This window comes from Lactuca virosa, chromosome 5 (assembly GCF_052849685.1).
Source record: "Lactuca virosa cultivar CGN04683 chromosome 5, Lactuca_virosa_CGN04683_v6, whole genome shotgun sequence".
Lineage (NCBI taxonomy): Eukaryota > Viridiplantae > Streptophyta > Magnoliopsida > Asterales > Asteraceae > Lactuca > Lactuca virosa.
Genome location: NC_136430.1, coordinates 133,736,341 through 133,758,203, shown reverse-complemented (window position 1 = coordinate 133,758,203; position 21,863 = coordinate 133,736,341). Strand labels below are relative to the sequence as shown.

The following is a 21,863-nucleotide window of genomic DNA, read 5'->3' as shown; positions in this document are numbered from 1 at the left end:
ACCTGTGAAAGATCTTAACGATCTAGATATTAATTCACATCAATTGGTATCAGAGCAGGAGGCTATGTAATTCATACACATCTCTTCTGTTGAAGAAATTATTAGGGTTTTTCCGCATTGATTGATATTAATTGAGCCGTCATTCCAAATTGGCGTATCTCATTAATTGTCGATCTCACTCTAACGATAAATTACAAGTCTGATCTTAAACAGGTTATCGATCAAACATCATCACAATGTCTATGGATGATTCGCAAACCAATCCAATCAACATCTCCAACAGTATTGGATCCACAACAAGGATTCCAATCTTATACACTCAGGATTATGAAGTTTGGATGCATCACTTCGAAGATTATGTAATCGGCTCAGAGGATAATGGGTACTTGATCTGGGAAGCAATCACAGTTGGTCCGTTTGCTCACTCAAGCACTTCAAAGATTGTCAAAACTCAAAAGGAGTACAATCAACTCGTGAATGATGTGAAAGACATTCATCAAGACGAGAAAGAAAAGTTTCAGTGCAACATTAAAGCCTTAAGAATGATTAGGTTTGCTTTACAATCGGATACGTTTCGATTGGTGAGTTCATGTGCTACAGCAAAAGAAATATGGGATAGGTTAAAGGAATTGTACTCTACTGATGAAGATCTGGAACATTCGATTCAAACCTTGCTACTTTCTAAATTTGGTGATTTCAAACAGAAGCCAGAAGAGAAACTCATTCAGGCCTTTGATCGGTTTAATCATCTCCTCAGTAAGATGATAAAGCACGGGATCGAAAGGAGGGTTATTGAGCAGAAGGTTACCTTCATGAACGGTCTTAGATCCGAATGGATGGCAGTTGTGTCCACAGTGAAGGCACACGAACAGTTCAAATCATACTCTCTGGCGAAACTGGTGGGAATTCTGAAGTCCCATGAAAGTGCGGTGTCAAAGGAAACGAACGTGGTTTCCAGTTTGGGGTCGTTAGCTCTTATTTCAAAAGGAAAAGGTGTTGTTGAAGAAGAAGAAGAATTGGATCTTACTGACTATGATCTAACTGGTGAAGAGTATGCCCTGATGGTTTCCAATCCAAGAAAGTTTATCAAAAGAAAGTTCCCAGCCAACAAGAACCGAAACTGGCAGGGAAGTTATAGTTCCGAAAAAGTGAAGGAGGAATCCGAAGATGGGTTCAAAGTCAGAAGAATCCAAGAAGGAGACGAAGATTGGTGGTGACTCAGGTTTTGATTGCCATTATTGTGGAGGCAAGAATCACTTTGCCAAAGACTGCACGCTAAAGAAAAAGTCTGAAAAGGTTGATGAAGATGATGAGGAAGCGAATCTCCTGAGACGATTGGAGGAGATCAAGAAAAGGAAATCAGCAGCTAACAATAACACCATGAATGCTTTGATTGTACAGGATACAGGTGACAATGATGAATTTGGTGGAGTGCAGGTGTGGTCCACAGATTCAGAGGACGAAGAAGTGAGAAAGCCGACTCATGGCAAGGCTATGCTGGTGAAAGAAGAAAATGTTGCGGGAAGATGTATGATGGTGACAGAAGGTGTATCACAGATGCGAGGATACACAACAGATGGTGGGCTGGAAGATGAGAAGGAGCGAGAGGACAGGTGTTTCGCTGCGAAACCTGTCAGTGCACAGATCAACGAATGTGATGAGTTGATCAAGAAGGTACAAAATATATTAACTTCTCTGAAAATTCCTATTACTAACTATGAAAAGGAACTTAATAGCTTAAAATCTAAATTTTCTAGTTTAAGTAGTAGTCTTACCCAAACTCGTGTCACAAACTCTAACCTGACTGATCAAATTAGCAGGATATCGTCGAAGAGTGAGGAGAGGAGGATCTAGATTGAGCAGAAGGAGAAAGAATTAATTAGGTCTAGGGATGAGTCAATCTATTTGCAACGAGACAATCTTAAGCTTTTAAAACAACGAAACATTTTTTGTTTGATTGCGAAAAGACTATATTTTAATATCACTCAGTTACATCTCGATTGTGAAATAGGAAAGAAGATACATCGCATGATTTTACCCTTCCTTGAGTTAAAGGAGAATGAAGTCGATGCCGAAGCTTACAACTGTGAAAATGTTGTATCTTCTGACGAAATCTCTCATGCCTACAAAATTGGTCTTGACAAAATAGAGTCCTACATAAAGTCAAAAGACCATAAGGACATGCTCAAAAATCTGTTAGATGAAAATGATAAATTGAAACTGTACAGAAATTTGACTTGTTGAATGCCAAATTAAGTTCAGAAAATAAAATTGATGTTGAAAATGCATCTAAACTTAATGAGGATAATGACATGAGTGAAATCTCTGTAGAGGACGTGGTGGACTGTTCTGAATTTGTCAAAAGCGAACCCGAAAGTAATAAAAATCTGATCTCTGAAAATTCCGTTGAGTTCGCTCGCTCATCGACAGACAAGACCAAAATCCTCAAGGCAAAAGCTGTCGTATATCAAAAGGTTCAAACCACTCCAAATCAAGTCTACACAGTTCAGGGAGTCACACCTCAACAAACAGCAGAACTGACAGCAATGGTAGTAGAAGACAATGAAAATGGATGTGAGGAGTTCTTCTGGTCAGCACCAATAGATAACGCTGATGAAACAAAAGGCCTATCTCAGAAAACCTCATGGAGAGTGAAGGGTAGGTATGTTCCGGAACCACTTAATGAACCTACAAGATATGATGTACCAAGCACAAGTGGTATGAAAACATCTTCGGGCGAACCAGTGATAACGTCCAGTGAGACGTGTTCGTCAAAGAGCGAAAGCCATGCTCAAGTACCTAAGAAAAAGGCCAACATTCATAAAAATCCAAAACAGGTGGCAGAACGAAAACATCAACGTAATCTGAGATACAAGAAGAATCTCTCAGAAAGAAAACAGTTTTGGCGATCTCATAATCCTCATTACGTAAGGTATGAAAAGACACATAAGTCACAAGGAGAACCAAGAAGCAACCGAAAGGAAGGTTTCGGTCCTCGGCATGAAAGCAACCGAAAGGAGGGTTTCGGTTCTCAGCAGGTAAGCAACCTAAAGAAAGGTTTCGGTCCTCAACATAATAGCAGCCGAAAGGATGGGTTCAGTCCCAGGTTCAATCAGACGAACCGAAGGGAAGAATGTTCCCGTTCTCAACCAAGGAAGAGCAATAATCGACGATCTAATATTGCTTTTTCTTCTCATTCTCATTCTAATTCTTCAAAAGATTCAAAGGAGAAAGGAAAGCTCTTTCCAGAAGACAACAAATGCCCGAAAGAGATCCAAAAGCATGCAGATGTCAAAATTTCAAATCCTACGTCTAAATTAAATGAATCTAAGTCAAACAAAATCAAAGTTTTTACAATAAAAAGAAAGGATGAAACAACTCTAATAAAAAGAACTTATATGGTTAATGTTTCTCTTACTATTCCCTGTCCTGTAAAAGGCTCACAAGTACCCAAGAAACTTTGGGTTCCTAAATCTGCTTGATATTTTGCAGTTTATACGTGACGAGAAGTTTGACGAAGAATGGTACATTGATAGTGGCTGGTCGCGTCACATGATAGGACGAAGGGAAGAACTGAGGGAGTTTCGGTCTCTCAAGGATGGTGGAACAGTGAAGTACGACAACAATTCGTTTGGAACTATCAAAGGCTATGGAATGATTACGAATGGTGACTTCTCAATCAGAAAGGTCGCATACGTTGAAGGATTGCAGCACAACCTCATCAGTGTATCACAGCTAGTAGTTGGGACTGGATTGAAGGTCTCCTTTGATGATGAAGGCTCAGAGATAGTCGAAAAGAAGTCAAATAACATACTGCTGAAGTCGAAGCGAAAATGGGAAATGTACCCTTTAAATCTCAATCCAATTCGAGGGAAACCGACAGTCTGCTTGCTAACGAAGGCACACTCAGACGAAAGCTGGTTATGGCATCGAAGGCTCTCTCATCTCAATTTCAAAGATATCAACAAGCTGGTACTGGGAGATCATGTTAGAGGTCTTCCAGTTCTCAAATTCGACAAAGAACATCTATGTGCAGCTTGTTAAATGGGAAAGCAAAGTCGACAAAGTCATCCTTCTATTATCAACACAAAGGTGATAGAACCATTGGAGCTGTTACATATCGATCTATGTGGTCCCTCCTCCATTGAAAGCATTGGTGGGAACAAGTACATTCTTGTCATTGTTGACGACTTCTCTCGCTTCACATGGGTATTTTTCTTGAAGCAAAAATCAGAGGCAACTCCTAAGCTCAAGCTCTTCATAAAGCAAGTAGAGGTTCAACTGCGAAAAGTGGTTCGTAACATAAGAAGCGACAATGGCTTGGAATTCAAGAACAAGGATTTCGAAGATTTTCTGGCTGAGAAGGGAACGACTCACAATTTCTCTGCTCCATATACTCCACAACAGAATGGAATCGTCGAAAGGCGAAACCGATCTCTGTGCGAAGCGGCTCGAACTATGCTAAACTTCGCTTCCTTGCCTTTATATTTGTGGGCTGATGCTATTGCTGCTGCATGTTACACTCAAAATAGATCATATCTAAACAAGTGATTCTCTATCACTCCTTACGAGATCTTGAACAACCGCAAGCCTAATGTGAAGTTCTTTCACATGTTCGGTTCAAGATGCTTCGTCTTCAACTCAAAGAAGAATCGAAACAAGTTTGATACTAAGGCCGATGAAGGGATCTTTTTGGGCTACTCCTTACACTCTAAGACATATAGAGTTCTAAATAAACGCTCAAAGAAGATTGAAGAGACATACTATGTCACTTTTGATGACAGTTCTGTCAAGAAGTTGAAGACACCTGAAGGTGCTATGCAGGAAATCTTCCCAAAGTCCAGTCAAGTCACTGTGCCTATCTCAAATCTTTTTGAGCAATATATGCTTCTCTTTGGTGAACCTGAAAAAGCTATCGATTCTGAATCCAAGGCTGAAGATAACAAAGTCGACAGTTTGAAGCAAATTATTGACGATGCTGCACAAAAGATGGTAGCTGAACAACCAAAGGCAAGCGAAAGGCCTGACTCAAGCGAACCTTCTGGTGACTGTTCTTCTATCCAGGGGGAGGGTTCGTCTCTACCAAATGATCAGGATTCATCAATTCAGGGGGAGAATTCATCTTGACAATCATCTAGCTCAACCGAAAGTCCAAACGAAAGGGAACGTTCTGATCCAGAAACTGAAATTGTGTCATCATTCGAGGGGGAGAATACAAATGTCAATAATGATGATACACAATCAGAATTGGAAGAAGAGGTCAATGCAGAACTGGATCCCTCTTGTGATCCAAATTACCCTCCTCTCATTAAATGGACCAAAGACCATCCTCAGAGTCAAATCATTGGGGAATCTTCAGAAAAGGTATTAACTCGCTCACAGATTAAAGCGAAACAAGCTGCACTATTCTCTCAAGTAGAATTTTGCATGTTCAACTCTTTTGTCTCCAAAGTTGAACCGAAAACCGTGAATTCAACTCTTGACCATTCTGATTGGGTTCAAGCCATGCAAGACGAGCTAAACGAGTTTGAAAGAAACAAAGTATGGCGTCTAATTCCAACTCCAAAGGATGCTTCGATTGTCGGTCTCAAATGGGTATTCAGAAATAAGATGGATAAGGAAGAGAATGTGATTCGTAACAAGGCCCGGTTGGTCGTAAAAGGATACTGCCAAGAGGAAGGTATAGATTATGAAGAGACCTTCGCTCCAGTTGCAAGATTAGAGTCGGTTCGAATCTTTCTTGCTTATGCTGCACACAAAAACTTTGAAGTCTATCAAATGGACGTAAAGTGTGCCTTTCTCAATGGAGAACTTGAAGAAACTGTGTACGTTGAGCAGCCTCAGGCTTCGTGAACGAGAAGCATCCAGATCACTGCTACATTCTAGACAAAGCAGTATATGGCTTGAAGCAGGCTCCCAGAGCATGGTATGAAACTCTAACTCGATTCTTAAAAATGTCCAAATTTAAACAAGGTTCGGTTGACCCAACCTTCTTTCGTAAGAGAGAGGGTACCCACCTTATGATAGTCCAAATTTATGTTGATGACATCATCTTCGGTTCCACGAATCCCAGCTTAACAGCTGAATTCAGGAAGTTGATGGAAACTAAATTTGAGATGAGCTCAATGGGTCCAATTAACTTTTTCCTTGGCTTAAATATTAGACAGGGACCCGAAGGCATTTTTATCAATCAGGAGGCATATACAAAGACATTGCTTGCCAAGTTTGGCATGATGGGAGACTCCAAAGTGAAAATTCCTATGGCTTTTGGGACTAAGCTTACACCATCTTTGGAAAAGCCAGCTGCTAACATGACGCTTTATCGTCAGATGATTGGGTCACTGATGTATCTCACAGCCAGCAGGCCAGACATCATGTTCTCAGTCTGCTATTGTGCACGATTCCAAGCTAACCCACGCGAACCTCACATGCTAGCCGCGAAAAACATCTTTCGCTATCTGAAGCGAACTTCCTCTCTCGGTGTATGGTATCCATCCAACTCAGGTTTCTTTGTACAAGCATTTTCAGATGCTGACTTAGGTGGTTGTGGATTGGATCGTAAAAGCACTACTGGAGGATGCCAATTTCTTGATGGTAAATTGGTTAGCTGGCAATCAAAGAAACAAACCTGTGTTTCTCTCTCCACGGCTGAAGCTGAATATATAGCCGCCGCCTCAAGCACATCTCAGGTTGTTTGGATACAGAGTCAGCTTAGGAACTATGGGCTGAACATGAAGAAAATCCCACTATATTGCGACTCTGAAAGTGAAATTAGGATTTGTCATAACCCAGTGCAACACTCGAAGGCAAAGCACATAGCACTGCGGTATCACTTCATCAAAGATCATGTGGAAGATTGTAACGTAGAAATTCATTTCGTTAGAACCACTGATCAACTAGCAGATATATTCACTAAGGCTTTACCTGAAGCGAGTTTCAACAAGATCTTACAAGGCCTAGGAATGATGGAAGCAGAATCAGTACCAAAATCGCCTTCGCTTCATTAAAGGTAACAAGCGAAATAGAGCGAACGCTCGGTCTATTTCGGGTTCGGTTCAACCGAGAACCGAAATGAACCGAACGCTCGGTCTATTTCGGGTTTGATCCTTCTGAACTCGTTCACTTCTTTTTCATTAAAAGGGATTTTGATTGTATTCTTTTGTATACTCTTCTACATACTCATTTTTATGTTTTTCTTTTCAATTGTTTTTAATTTTCGTACAATCCAAAAATATTTTTTTTTGTTTTACTAGAAATTATTCACAAAATACAAAAATATTTTTCATTTTTCTCATGTTTTTCTTTGTATAAATGCTACTCTCACTGGCGAAGCTCAAGCAGGTATAAATTCTTTTCTATGAATTTGTTAAGTGTCCCTAGATGCATGCTGCTGCATGTTGACCAAAGCCTCTACAGATTTTGAGTGAAGCCTTAATAATGTGATATATACAAATCATGTTTTCCCAAACTAGGCTGTTACATTCACTCTAATCATGAGCTACCTTACTCTTCTCATATTGAGTTTAGAGTTTTCTGCTTGGTCCTTCTTTAATAGCAGAGGTACATTCGCTTCTTACACCACATATATCATTTTTCTTTATTACACTTCATCTCACTAATGTAACCCTTGAGACTCTCAGCACTTACCACTGAGGTTTATGGTTACACAAAAATCTGTGTTAATGATCTTAGTTTCGTCCACCACGAATTAAGTGAAATCCAAAATCCAACTCCCATAATGAATTAACGGTGAACTCTTCAAAGTTCTAGCTATTATTTGTCACCTTATGAAATCTCTAATTTTCCTTTTGCGAGATCCTTCTGAAATTGTTTTTCACCAAGACTTTTTCTCCCAAAAGGATCCAGTTTATTTTTTTTTGAGATTTCCTGTTATCGTTATTCAACAAGTCACTGAATATGTTTCCTACCTACTTGTTTAACAGGCCACATTGGTCTCACAAGTACTTCGTTCTGTTTCGATCTTATATCAAGTTTCGAAATCTAGAATTGAAGTGAAAGCCACCCTTCATAGCCTTAATTAAAGATACCTTTCAATACTTCTTAACAAGTACTTGATCGTCATTCAACGGGAATCCCAACAAGCACTTTGAAGTCTCTCTTGACTTTAAAGGAAGAGATTCGTGCCCGGGATCGACTGCTTAATGTCTCAATAGACATCACAAATTCCCACAAAAAGTTTGCTTTATTTCTTTATCTTTTACACTCTTATGCACACACATTCTATATTCAGAAAGGGGTTAATGCAGATGGTTTTGCGATGGGTTGGCGTAACGTCCTTGAGTTTTTATGGTAACAATGATTTTATTGAAGATTCCACCGATGACTCAGCAGGAAGTTTCAACGCGTGATAATTTGATTAATTGATAAGTTTGGAAAGCGCCAGAATTTGAATCGGTCATCATCTTGTGTCATCTCTACTTTATCGGGGTTGCAAGATGTCAAATCATGCTTTTTCAGGAGTCGTTTCCAAGATTTCAGCAATCATCACTTATGATTTTTCTCTCTCCAAGATCGTATATAAGGGCTAATTTCTGTGCGACTATTCCTTACCACACTTCAATTCACTAGAGCAAAAGCAGACGATTAATTTCTCACTGTTCATCATCTTCCTCGATAAGCTTCCTCAATGGCAGAATCATCTTTAGTTCAGGAAACTACTGCACACTCCACTCTTCTTGCAATCAAGCCCAATCAGAACCTGCTGATCGATCTCTCACCTTTCCTCTACGATACGTACATGTATCAAGTGGTGGAATGCCTGAAGTATTCCCCACTCGTTAAAGCCCTAACCACAGTCGAAGTTGTTCTGATGTCCTGTCTCTCTCAAATCTATTCCTCTGCAACATATGACAAAGGGGAAGACAAGATTTTCTTCGATATTCTTAACCAGAAAACCTCCATCTCCAGGAATTGTTTCTGCTCTCTTCTAGGGCTTGCACATGAAGACTCCATGGTTAATCCTGATTCCATTGCCACCGGTCAGCTCTTCTCAATGTTCTACAACATGGGGTATACTGAAACCCTAACCACTGTGACCAAGTTCAAAAAGTCCTGCCTTCCTCCTCAATGGAACGGCCTCTTCACTCTACTCTTCAAAGGGCTTTCTGAACGAAGTGCTGGATCTGACGGTGCGAGCAAGTCATTCATGACTCTACTTTATGGTGTGTACCACGGTCTTAATCTGGATTATGGAATGGTCTTATGGCTTCAACTTATTCAGAGTTTATCATCTTCTTCTCGCCACACCGAAATATCTTGTGCTCGCTTCTGGACTATTATCACTCAGTGGGCAATGGATCGTTTCCATGTTCCAATAGTGGCGGACTCAATGCTTTCTTCCATTGCTACATTTCATACTACCAACATTATTGTTACTCATCCTTCAAAGTTTCTTTTTGTTGGGTCTATTCCTGAGTCGATGTCTGCTTCTGTGCCTCCTTCAAGCAAGATTATTCAGGAATACAAGAAACTTCCCTCTTTTGGTCCAAGGGAACTCACTGCCGACATGGTAAAATCAATTGATGATGCAGACAAACCTGCAAAGAGAGGCAAAAAGCCCGAAAGAAAAAAGGGGGATAAGGGTGGTCAAGTCTCAAAAGTTCAAACCCCTATGAAGCGAAAGTCTGAGAAGGCAGCACCAGCTCAACCTAAGCCGAAAAGAGTCAAGAAACCCGCTCGCTGGCTAATTCTTCAATCCTCAAGTGATTCTGACTCAAAATATGTGCCGCCTAATCAACCCACAATTCTTCCCAGTGAATCTGACAGCGAAAGCTCAGAGGCTGCGGGTTCGGTTCGTGGTGATACACCGCCTCGCTCGCCTACACCAGAGGTACCTGTTCGGTCCCAAGCACCTGCTCCTCCACTTGTTTCTGTTCCTGTCTCCATCCCTCCTATTTTCACTGTCATTTCATCTCAACCATCCTCTACCATTCCCATTTCTGCACCCATCTTTACTGAGGCTACTACTACCACCACTACTTGAGTTCGAACCAATGTATCTGATACGGGGGCTCGCTCTTCAGCACCCGAACCCCCAGTAACCACCGAACCTCCAGTTACCACCACACCACCATCTCCTACCCAATCCACTGAAACCAACACTGTTCTTGGAGGTGAGGACTTGGAGTTTGATTCAACTTAGTTTAGTCCCTACCGCGTCCAAAGTGATGATGATGACGATGCTCCAGTTACCAAGCGCCACCTCAAGACTGTTACTGATAAGCTTGATCAGCTACTTTCTTCCTCCTCCACTGGTGCTTACTCCGAAGCTGCTCTCAAGGCCTTGTTCTCTTCGGTTGTTCAAGAGCATGATGCCTCTCTCTCTCTGCCGCTGCAAAGGCTATCGATGCCTCAAATTCTCAATGTCAGAAGGCCTCGTTTGCTGTTGAGGCCTCCACGAAAGAATGCAAAGATGCGACCGCAAAAGTCAAAAAACTAATTTCTGAGGCTCAACTATTCTTAGATTCTCTGCAAGCTGCTGCTCAAAAGAACTCTCAGACTGTGAATGCTTCAGTTGATAATCTCCAACGTTCGCTCGAAGCTGAAAGGACTAATCTTGAAGTCGCTCGCCAGGCCATTGAAGCTGCCAACGAAAACCTTCATAATAATGTTAATGAACGTTTGACTCAGCTGGAAGCCGAACTTGCCGTTGAAAATCGGATTATGGATGAGTTAGACAAGCGTACGTCTCAGCTGAAAATTCAAAACCTCAAGCTTCGCACAACCACAAAAGAGCTTGATGATTTAAAGTCTGAAAGAGAGGTTATTCGAAGCTCTGTGGGTGACGTTCACTCCATTCTGCTACACCTTCTCGACCATGAAGACTCTATTCTAACTATATCCATTAGACGCCATTTAGCTGACAAACTCAGACCTGCGTTGGCTATCTTGAGTCGGATAGAGGGTGTTCCGGTGACTACCGTCAAGCCACAACAAGGGGGAGAAAAAGTAACTCAAGCTGGCAAGGATGATACTCAACCTCCTCCCGAACCCAAATCAACAGCTGCACCGAAGGATAATGTAGCTTCGGGCAGCAAAAGGGATGAGAAGAAGAAGAAGAAGATTGGAGAAGATGATGAAGATGATGATGATTTTGAAGATATCTTGGGTGAAAATCCCTCTAAGCCTTTCCATAAAACCAAGCCTACTGATAAGGAGCTTGAGAAAAAAATTGAAAAGGAAACAGTTGAGCTCGAGAAGAAGCTAAAAGAAAAGGAGCTCTTGGAGAAAAAGAAGTCTATTTTTCCAGAATGGACCATTGAATCGCTCCAGAGAGAAGCTATTGATGAACCGAGTTCTCATTGGCTTGAACCTGTAATGTCGTTCGGTCTTAAGAACTCGAAGGACGCTCAATTTGATATGCCAATCACACGAAAGGCATTTATATTTCATTGCTTCAAATCAACTGCTGTCATTCCCTCTCCGGACCCGAAGGTAGATCGGGATCTGTTGGAATTTTATTTGGAGTTCGCTCAGCCACAGTACTTGACCTGGAGCTTACAGAAAATTACTACGGTCAAGGTACTGAAGCCTTATGCAGCTGGAAAATTTGTCAATGTCAAGTTTAAAGTAACCCGAGGCTCTGATAGCTCGGTTCATAATTTTTCCCTGGCTGATCTACCGAACCTTAACCCTCACAACTGGATACTCCTCAACAATATTCTGCTGTCCAATCCTTAGGAGTATCAGCCGATTATTGACCACATCAAGCGAATGCTTGTTTGCTACATTCATGAAGTAGCGAAAATGGATCAAGAAATTGCATCTGCCATTCATAAGCGACCAACGATCAAACCAACTGGAAAAATTGGCAATGTGAACGTGATGGTCACGGGTAAAATCGACCCCAAATCTCATACAATGATGTTCGTTAGGGGTGAAAATCACAAGTGTCTTTTTGCTCTTTGTGATAAGTACCTATTCTCAACTGCTTGCTTGGAGCATATTTTGGAGATCATTCACAGGTGTAATCAGAATTCTGCAGCTGACAAGAAGTTGTTTACTAACATGCTGCGATGGTATATTCTATTTCGACAGACTCTTCTTGCTATCATTCCTCGGCTGTTCAAAGTTGTGAAGACAGTGAAGGCTACTCAACAAAAATAATCTCTCGCCTCATTTGACGCAAAGGGGGAGATTGTTGGGTTGAATAAGTGTTGCGTCATGGGCTCGATCCTTAGCCCAGTTTTGATATCCGGTTTGGGCCTGTCCAACCGTGATTGTTTTGTTTAGGGTTTAGTATTTAAGGTGCATGCATGCATCCTTAGTAGGTAACACTTTTATTATTTTCTTATCAAAGTATTGTAAACCCTAGCTCGCCTCTACAGTGGAAGTTCTTTATCGAGCTCTGATGAGGCGTGACTACATTTGAATCATAAGCTTCATATTGATTCCATATTGTGTTCTTAATCGTATTGTGATTGAATTATTTGTTCTTTATCAATATACCTGTGAAAGATCTAAATGATCTAGAGATTAATTCACATCAGTAAGTTTTAAGACTGTTGCAACACCACATCACTCCCAAACACATGTTGGTCATATCTCAAATAAATATAGTTGACCAGGCTATATTGATCCCAAATATGATTATATAACTGTCCAGGTTTGACCGCAGTGTCCAATCTTTAAATACTTCTATTTTGTTCTTCTTGTGATACTTGTTCTAGTATGTATATATGTATTAGCAGCTATGTATACTTTTATAAAATATTGTTATATTTTAGAAATATACTTTTAGTCAGAGCACTTCGGCCCCATTGTATTTATAGTTGTATATCTTTTATAGGTCGATATACTTAGTTCACTATAAACAATGTTCTGATACCAATCTGTCACACCCCAAAATCGGAACAGCGGAAACGTTCGGGGGCGGAGGACGTCATGTTTAGTATCACAACACATGCATCATAGTAATCAAAGTAACAAACAACCATTGCATTAATATTAAAGTGTTTACAAAGTATGTGATTCACAAAATATTGACTCCAAAAGTAAATAACAAAACAAGACATGAAGCTCCTATACTCCATCTTCTGAATCCCAGTGCGCGTACCTGTCTACTAGTTTCCTGAGAATACAAGTTATTTTGAAAGAGTAGATCAGCATTTAAGCTGGTGAGTTCATAAGTATTTTAGTTTACGAAAAGTATACTATAAGTTCTTTTAGAAAAGTTCGCCTGTTCCTCCAGAAAATCCTATATTTTCTGATGTGATGAATGATAAGTAAAAATGGCTCTACAATTCCTTCTATGAGTACTAAATGGATACAAGTTATATACAATTTAGAGTAAATAGACAATCGATTGTGTGAATCTGCCCTAAGCCCACAACTAAACAAGGAATAGGAAATGAGGTGGAAGTCACACATCCCATTGTTTGTTAGATCTTCATTGTATATAACCCTGTCGTATTCATTTGGTACTTACGGAGTTAATTGGAATAGTTCTTTTATATTTGAAGAAAACATTCCTTAAGAAAATCATATATTTCCTTTTAGTAAAATGGTAACCACAATAGTCACTTCTATAATCACATAGTTTATACTAGTTATATATAATCTAATATCGAACAGACAGTTAAATGTGTGAATCTGCGATAAGCCCACTACCAAACAAGGAACAGGAAGTAAGGCGGAAAACACACATCCAACTGCCTGTCGGATATTAATTATATATAACCCTGATGTATAAACTAAGGTATTATAGAATTAACCACTAAAGGTCCTTTAAGTTATACTGGTTTAATAATGCGAATCAAACCTTTTATAAATAAGTTTCTAGTTTCACTTACTTAATGATCTATCCGAAAAGTATGTTTTTGTACTAGAAAGTGGTATACTGAATTTGTATGCTATAACCTAACCCATACCTGTTACTCCCTATGATTACTTGGTGTATACAAGTTATATATTTAACTAAGATTGAATAGATAGTAGACTGTGCGAGTCTGCTCTAAGCCCACAAGGAACAGGAAATGAAACGGAAAGTACACATCCTACTGCCTGTCAGATCTGATTAATACATAACCCTAATGTATAAACTAAGGAATCATAAAGTTAGCATTATAGGTCCCCTTTTAACTGAATGCTCATGTTACTAGGAAATAGATTACATTACTCGATGTGAGAATATCACTATATGAATGTAATGGGAAAATGAAGATATACAGTAGTGTTGTATAAAACAACTACTGAAGTACCAACTACCTTAAAACCAATTTGTTAAATTAAGGTAAAATGTTATGAGGTTATAACCATGCTTGATTTGACTAGTATAAAACACGACGATCTAAAGACGTCGAAAATGGTATGACATTTGTCACCCGTACACCTACAGGTCCCACTGTAGCTAGCAGCAAGGTGTAGGATGGTGAATCCCGTATAGATCTATACACAAACTCACGCTCTCCCTCTAGGAGACTCTAGTTACAAAACATGACACAACAAGTATATTGTTGTGCCATGAGGCTCACATTATTGTTATCTTGTTCTTATTATAGTATGTATGACCTGACTCAAGTATGAACTGACTCATGTAAGTTTCACTGATGTAGAAGTAGTAAGTAGTAACCCTCTAAACTAAACCTATTATAGTTTACTAGTATGTTTGTTTGAACTGTTACTGACTTGTAGAAAAGACTCAATTATCTACCGTGTTAAGCATGTACTTTAAAAACGGAGTTTTATAAACAGCAATCTAACATCTTTTAAATTGATTTAATAACTTATAAAAGCATAAGAATTTCTTTAATATGATGGCTATCACATATAATATTTACACAATATTATTGTGTTCAACTTGTATTCCCCCCCTCCTTAAAAGCATTTAAAAACATTTAAAAGATAGATTATAGGGGTATGAACTCACCTTATGTGGGTGATTCAATTGAAGATTTGAATAAGGATGATAAGCTCCACGAGTGACGTCCCGAGGTATAAACGAGTCCTAAATGACATATAATGATACATATTGGCATGAAATTAGTGAATCTAACTACAAAGGTGATTGGGAAACAACCTAGGATGCAAGAATAACTCACCAAAAGAGTGCTAGAAGCAAGTTAGGAGGCTGATTGGGAAACAACCTACGACATGGTGTTCACGGCTGGGCTTGAGGTGTTCACGGCCCAAATGGGGTGTTCACGGCCCAAATGATGAGTGGTTCACGACCCACTTGAGGTTCACGGCCCAAATGAAGGATGGTTCACGACCTTGGGAGGATTCACGGCCCAAAAATGGTGAAGAACACTTGAAGATCTTGTTGTTTGGTGAGTGTTTAAAGGCTCTTTGATGTATTCCAAGAAGATAGTAACGAAAAGGGATGAAAAAGAGTGAAAGATGAAGTTCTTGTGGATGATACTTGAGAGAGATTTCAGAGGATCACAACCAAGAGGTGAGAAATGAAGATAAAAATGATCAAACACTGATATATAGGAAAGTCATTGAGGCCGAGGAGCTCACGGCCATGAACCGAGGATTCATGGTCCGAAGATGTTCACGGTCCTAAGCCGTTCACGGCCTCGGTGGTTCACAGTCCGAGGTTCTTGGCTCCTTTCATGGCTGCGAAGCTTTGTGGTCAATGCGAAGGCTCTCGGTTCCTAAGGCTTTTCCCTTACAACTATAACACACTTAGTTACAAGGCTTCAAAACTTATAAACCAAAATCCATCTAAATTGAGATAATGGAAGGAATAAGTTTGACCAAAGTTGACTTTTAAGAATAAAATTTTCGGGTTGTGACAAATACCCCAGGTCTGTTGACTGATGCACAAAGCAATCCAGTCTCACCATATACCATACAATCATGTCAGGTCCAATCAACCATCGAGTTGGAATGCCAATATACAACGGGTCCTGTTATCCTCGGGATGAAATACCCTCAGGCCTATTCAACCATTGGGTTGGAATGCCACCGGTCTGTTGGCTCACGCACATAGGAGTAAATCCTCAACCACCAACCAACATATAACCAGTCAATAGAAACTCGGGCAGATCTATAGATCACTAAGCATAAGATCATCCTATATAACAGGATACCGATCTAACAGATCACTACAACACGATAATATACTATCACATAACAATATATCTAATCCAATGGGCCGACTTTGGTGCCTCCGACCCGTAAGCACAGTGAGCACAACTCACCTCTCGATTTGATCAATAGTTGACGAGGTCCCCACTCGAAATCTCAGCTCCAACCGACACGTATCCACCCAAGTGACCAATCACAATCAAAATCCCGAAATACCGAAAATACTCTTAGGTCAAACTTGGTCAACGTCAATGTCAAACATGTCAAAATCCATAAGTCAACTGAGTCAACCCAACCGAGTAAACTCAGCTACCTAACCGAGTCACTACAGAATGGGGTGGTTTACCTCGTATGCAGGGCATACTCCGAGTACACAGAGCATACTCCTAGAAACCTGAAAACGCAATAAGTGCTTAATGGCTTAAGCACTCACGACCATTTTTCAGTTCCATCGCTAAAATACCCTCAAGAGTCATAAAGTTTCCAACTTTATGACTTTGCATGGCCATTAAGAGCTTAACTCTACTTCTTAATCCATTAAGGCCTTCTAAATGATGCATGGGGCAAAACCAACCACTTGGACCCCATTTTTTAACTCAAGACCGTTCCAAGGGTCTGAAAGGACAGCTCAATGGGTCAAGAACATGCTATGTTCATGAATCATCATTTTGGGACCAAAAAGTGTCTTTAAAGAGCAAAACTTAGATCTACAAGATTAAGTGGTAAAGATGCAAGCTTTATACCTTCAAGATGTTGCAAACCAAGTAGAAATCCCAGATCTAAAGTGTGCCCAACTTCAAGATCTTCTCACCACTTTTTTTTCCTTCTTCAAACCAGTCTAAAAACTCACTTCAAGGCTTAAAATGGCTCTCCTTTGCTCTAGGGTTGCTTGAAGGTCGAACTCATAGAAGGAGGCTAGATAAGATGAGGGTTTGAGTCCATAAATTTGCTTAAATATGAGCCAAAGCCCTAAAATAAGGGTTTGCATGCCAACCACATACGCCCTGCGTACGAAGTGTACGCCCAACGTACTAAGGTGCGCCTTAGTACGCTTAGCGTACAAACACGTATGCATGGCATACTCAAAATTCCCAATTTTACCAAATTGCCACCATGGGCCTGTGACAACCGTCAAAATTCGAGTCGGTTCTAGATTTGACTAAACTTAGTTGAACGTACAGGCACGTCACATACTAGACTTAGTAACTAGAAGCTAAGTTATAACCTACTAGGAACTTGGAAACAATTAGAAACAATGGATAATGTACTTAGATTTCATATTGATATGTGAATTCTACAACTACTTAACTGTAGAGGCTATCCATATTCGGGTCACTCTTTGACTCGAACACCTTTTCATGAATCATATACACACATTATGCACTTGAACTAGTGGTAAAAATTAGGTCGGAGTCTCGTGGAACTTAAGTCAAAGTTGAAACTATGACTAGTATACTTGGTTCTTCAAGTTCACTTGAATCTCGGAACCACTATATATAAATGCCAATAAACCGACAAAAAGGAATTAAAAACATTATTTATAACTCTAAAAGAGTTATAAGACTCAAAAATAATTTGATGCCTCCAAAATTCAATCTACCTTGATATCTAAAGTTTAGCAAAATCCGAAAAACCCTAAAAACCCTAAAAGCCCTAAAAACTCATATTTATAAACTTTAACCTTAAAAATCCTATAAAAACAATTATGAACCTTATAATATTATCCTATCATAATAATTATTATGAAATACAATCATTGAAAAATAAAGATTTAGTTATTAACATTTACCCTTGATTTATAAGTCAAAAATCAAGAGTTTTATGCATAAAAACTAGGTTAAGGTGCACATTTTATAAAAAGTTGGATATTTTTATAAAAGATTTGAATTTTTATAAAAGAAACAAGAGAGAGGGAACCTCTCCTCCCCTAAAATTCGTTCTCTCCCTCCCCATATCTCTCTCTCACACTCTCATTCTCCAACATACACACATCTCTCTTCTTTCTCTCTCTAGAAAACACTCTCTACCTTCTCTCTAATTTTTTTTCTCCAAACACCACAACCACAGCCTCTTAACCACGAAATTATGGATATTCATAAGGGGTTTTCAAGCCACAAATAAATTTAAGGTAAAGAACATACATCTCTTGGAGATCCACAACAATGATTTAAGCCATGCATGTGCATTTTACTTCAAAAACCGACTTCTACTTCTTCATCTTCTTCAAACTTGTTTTCTTTTTGTTAAAATGGTTTTTAGAATATCATGGATGTGTTCTAACACCATGCATGTATGATAAACAAGGTTGCATGTTCATGATCTTAGTGCAAAAATTGATTTTTAAGGACTAAAACATTAAACTCAAGTTAAGAGTTTTTGAGAAACAAAATTTTGTTCATAAATGCATGTATACATTTGGATAAGTTTTAATCTTTTGATCTCTGGAAACATAACTAAAATATGAGTTTATCATGATATATTCAAAATATTTCAAAAGATTTACTCAAGGAAATGATGAAAACTCACTTTTCTAACCAATCATCATGCATGCAATCTGCCAGATTTCTTTACCTGACTTTAAACTGCCATATCTCACTCATTTCCTAACCAAAATTCGTGATTATTTTTCTGAAATATAATATGTTGAGTTAGCTTTCAAACACATCTGACCTCACTGGAAAATTCCAATATTTCGATTTTTACCAATTTTTACAAAACTGTTGCTCAAACAGCACTTTCCTTATGAACATTTGTTTTGTGTTGCATGTTCAAAGGACTTATTCATCACTAAAAATCATTCAAAAATTATTTTGAACTCTTAATATCATCTATTAATAGGTACAAAAAGATCTTGATTCAAAAGTCTTTGTAACATGTTGCAAAAATTCTCAAAATAACATCAATAATCTTTACATAAATCACAAGAACCAAGTTTTCTCTATAATTTATTGAGCCTTTAGGCATGGTTTTCAACATCAAAAATAAGAAAACAATTTTTCATTGTTATTAAATTGTATGAAGATGCATTCTGGAAATTTTCAGCTCAATATATATTTTCTTTATTTTTATATGAAAATAATAAAAAAATAGAGTGTTAAATCATATAAAATACTTACGCTAGTAAATAAATTCTGTAAAAATTCTTGGATCATCCTTTAAGTTAATAAACATCTGCCATGAAGTTTCAATGACTTTTGTTACTGTTTAATATGGTTTTGAATTTTCTTTTTGTTTAGCTCTAATAAATCATAAAACCACATTAGGGAATATAAAAAGAGTATCTAATATTTTTCGCAGCTTCTACCCTATGTGGAAGACTCAGGAAAATATTTTGGGAATTTTTCAAAATGTATACCTATTTTTCATGATTTTTTTTGTGTTTATAATGGACTAAAAACAGGAAAAATAGTTTTACTCATCCACAATTCATGAAAATTTACCAGAACACCTTATAATATATTAGAATGCTACATAAAAATTTTGATAATTTTTCTCTTCTGTATGCTATTTTTAATCTATTTTCCCAAGATTAAATACACTTAAATCCATTTTTATTAGAATAAATGCACAAAAATCATAAAATTGGGTTAAACAGTTTAGAAATTCATTTTTATATTTTTCCCAGCTTAAGTATGTCTAATGGCAGTATTATAAAAAGTTTGGAAATTTTTATCATCTGGATCCTATATTTCACGAATTTATATTGTTATGAAGGCTTAAAAATTGGGAAAAATAGTTAATCACATCAAAAGTTGAAGGGAAAATTTCTGGAAGACCTCTACTGTGTTTAGAATGAAAATGCAAAGTTTGAGAATTTTTGGAAATTGTTTGATAATATTTTGGCTTTTTAAGAGCTTAAAACACATTTAAATGTGTTGAAATACCCTCAAATAATATTACAAAAATCTGGAAATTAATATCCAAAATTGTCTTAATCACATGAGTTATAAAATTTCACCATTTCAGAAAAATGTTTGTAACTTATCAATATTAAATTTTGACACAATATTGGCATAATTCTATTGTAGTAGTAAGTATACTAGTGTTAGATTTCGATTAGAGACTCACTAGCGAATACCATTATTGTAGGAATCGGTAGTGGTACACGTGGAACGTAGTTCAAGGCATCATTTTCATCATCTCAATGCATTGTGAGTATTCACGACTCCCCCTATTTTCGGTTTTTATGTTTTGGGGTGGAAAAGCATGTCTTAAACTATTTATGTTCGTTGTATTTAATTTGACTTGTATCAAACTTGGTTGCTAAATGTTGCTATGTATGTGTATGCTATTGTTAATTCATGAGGCCTTATCGCGTTTAAGTCCCTGGAATCAATTCACACAACTCATTAACTCATTTGAGCCTATGGTTATTATGGATAACACTATTAGGAGGTAGACAACTCCTCACTCGAACGATTCGCTTGAGTGCATTTTACCATATTTCCCTATGTTAGCGATAGACATAGAAGAGGGCACCCTCGGTCATTAGGCTTGGGTTGTGAACTCATGGTATAATCATTATGCACATACGAACCTTGTATCTCGTTTTAGCAACAAACTTTATTTCCCATGAGAATATGAACGTTGCATCTTATTTGGGCAACATACTTTATCTCTCATGATGACAATGGACTTTGTTTATGTAAACTTATTTACTCATTTGCAATATATTTCTATTTATGGAAACTTTATTTCCCATGAGAATATGAACGTTGCATCTTATTTAGGCAACATACTTTATCTCTCATGATGACAACGGACTTTGTTTATGTAAACTTATTTACTCATTTGCAATATATTTCTATTTATGGAAACTTTATTTCCCATGAGAATATGAACGTTGCATCTTATTTGGGCAACATACTTTATCTCTCATGATGACAACAAACTTTGTTTATGTAAACTTATTTACTCATTTGCAATATATTTCTATTTATGGAAACTTTATTTCTCATGAGAATATGAACGTTGCATCTCATTTGGGCAACATACTTTATCTCTCATTATGACAATGAACTTTGTTTATACAAACTTATTTACTCATTTTAACAATATACCTTATTTATGGAAACTTCTATTAAAACTTTGATTACGATTCATGAAACCAATATTATTTTTAACCTGTGAGTACTCACCAACTATTTTTATAGTTGACGCTCGTTTTACATGTTTTTTTAGGAATCATCGAGTAAGTGGCACTTAGGGATACATCACTTTTAGGAGCATTCGCATGTGTTGTATTTCAGTTTACATTGTAATTTCTTTTAAAAATTTGTTCAAATCCATTGTAAATTTGTAATGATTTTTAAACTATGGTTGGTGTTGTCTTTTAACTTTTGCTATGAAACCCTTTATACTGCCACACCTCGTGTTTCCGCTTTAGCGGGGTGTGACAGAAATGGTATCAGAGCCGAAGGTTATAGAGAATACCGGTTTTCCTTTGGAGAACCACAACTATAGCTAAAAATTTTCTAAACGTTTTTAAAATATAGAACATACTACTGGTATAACTAATTCGAGTACGCATTATTGGACTTTAATTAAGTATAGCCTGGTCAACTATGCTTAATTAAGGAAGGTTAATGTGAGGCTGGAAACGGTTATACTAGAATTATGTTCCAAACAATTTTCAACTTAAACTTTTGAAAAACAAAATTTTTTCGGTGTGCGTACGGGCATTGCATATTATAGGCATTCATCTAGATACACTTAGAAACTAAGTGCACTTTTATAACAATGCCTTTATTTATAAATATTCTTACCCCTTATCAAGTGCTAGGTTAACCACTTAGGTTATATCACTAGTC

The 21,863-nt window shown here is 37.9% G+C and overlaps 1 protein-coding gene across 1 annotated transcript; it reads left to right on the top strand.

Annotated features, from left to right (window-relative positions):
- The first annotated feature begins 542 nt into the window (after positions 1-542).
- LOC145111768 (uncharacterized) lies at positions 543-5,127 on the top strand. Its single transcript, XM_079048016.1, has 6 exons — positions 543-1,051; positions 1,155-1,674; positions 2,412-3,038; positions 3,493-3,972; positions 4,054-4,293; positions 4,573-5,127. Exons 1-6 carry the CDS (start codon positions 543-545, stop codon positions 5,125-5,127), a joined length of 2,931 nt encoding a protein of 976 aa, XP_078904142.1.
- The last annotated feature ends 16,736 nt before the right edge of the window (positions 5,128-21,863 follow it).

Coding starts and splice junctions, on each gene's coding strand:
- LOC145111768 (XM_079048016.1), top strand. CDS start 543: ATGATTAGGTTTGCTTTACAATCGGATACGTTTCGATTGGTGAGTTCA. Junction 1,052..1,154: donor TATGATCTAACTGGTGAAGA/GTATGCCCTGAT, acceptor GAAAAAGTGAAG/GAGGAATCCGAAGATGGGTT. Junction 4,294..4,572: donor AGGTTCAACTGCGAAAAGTG/GTTCGTAACATA, acceptor ACTCCTTACGAG/ATCTTGAACAACCGCAAGCC.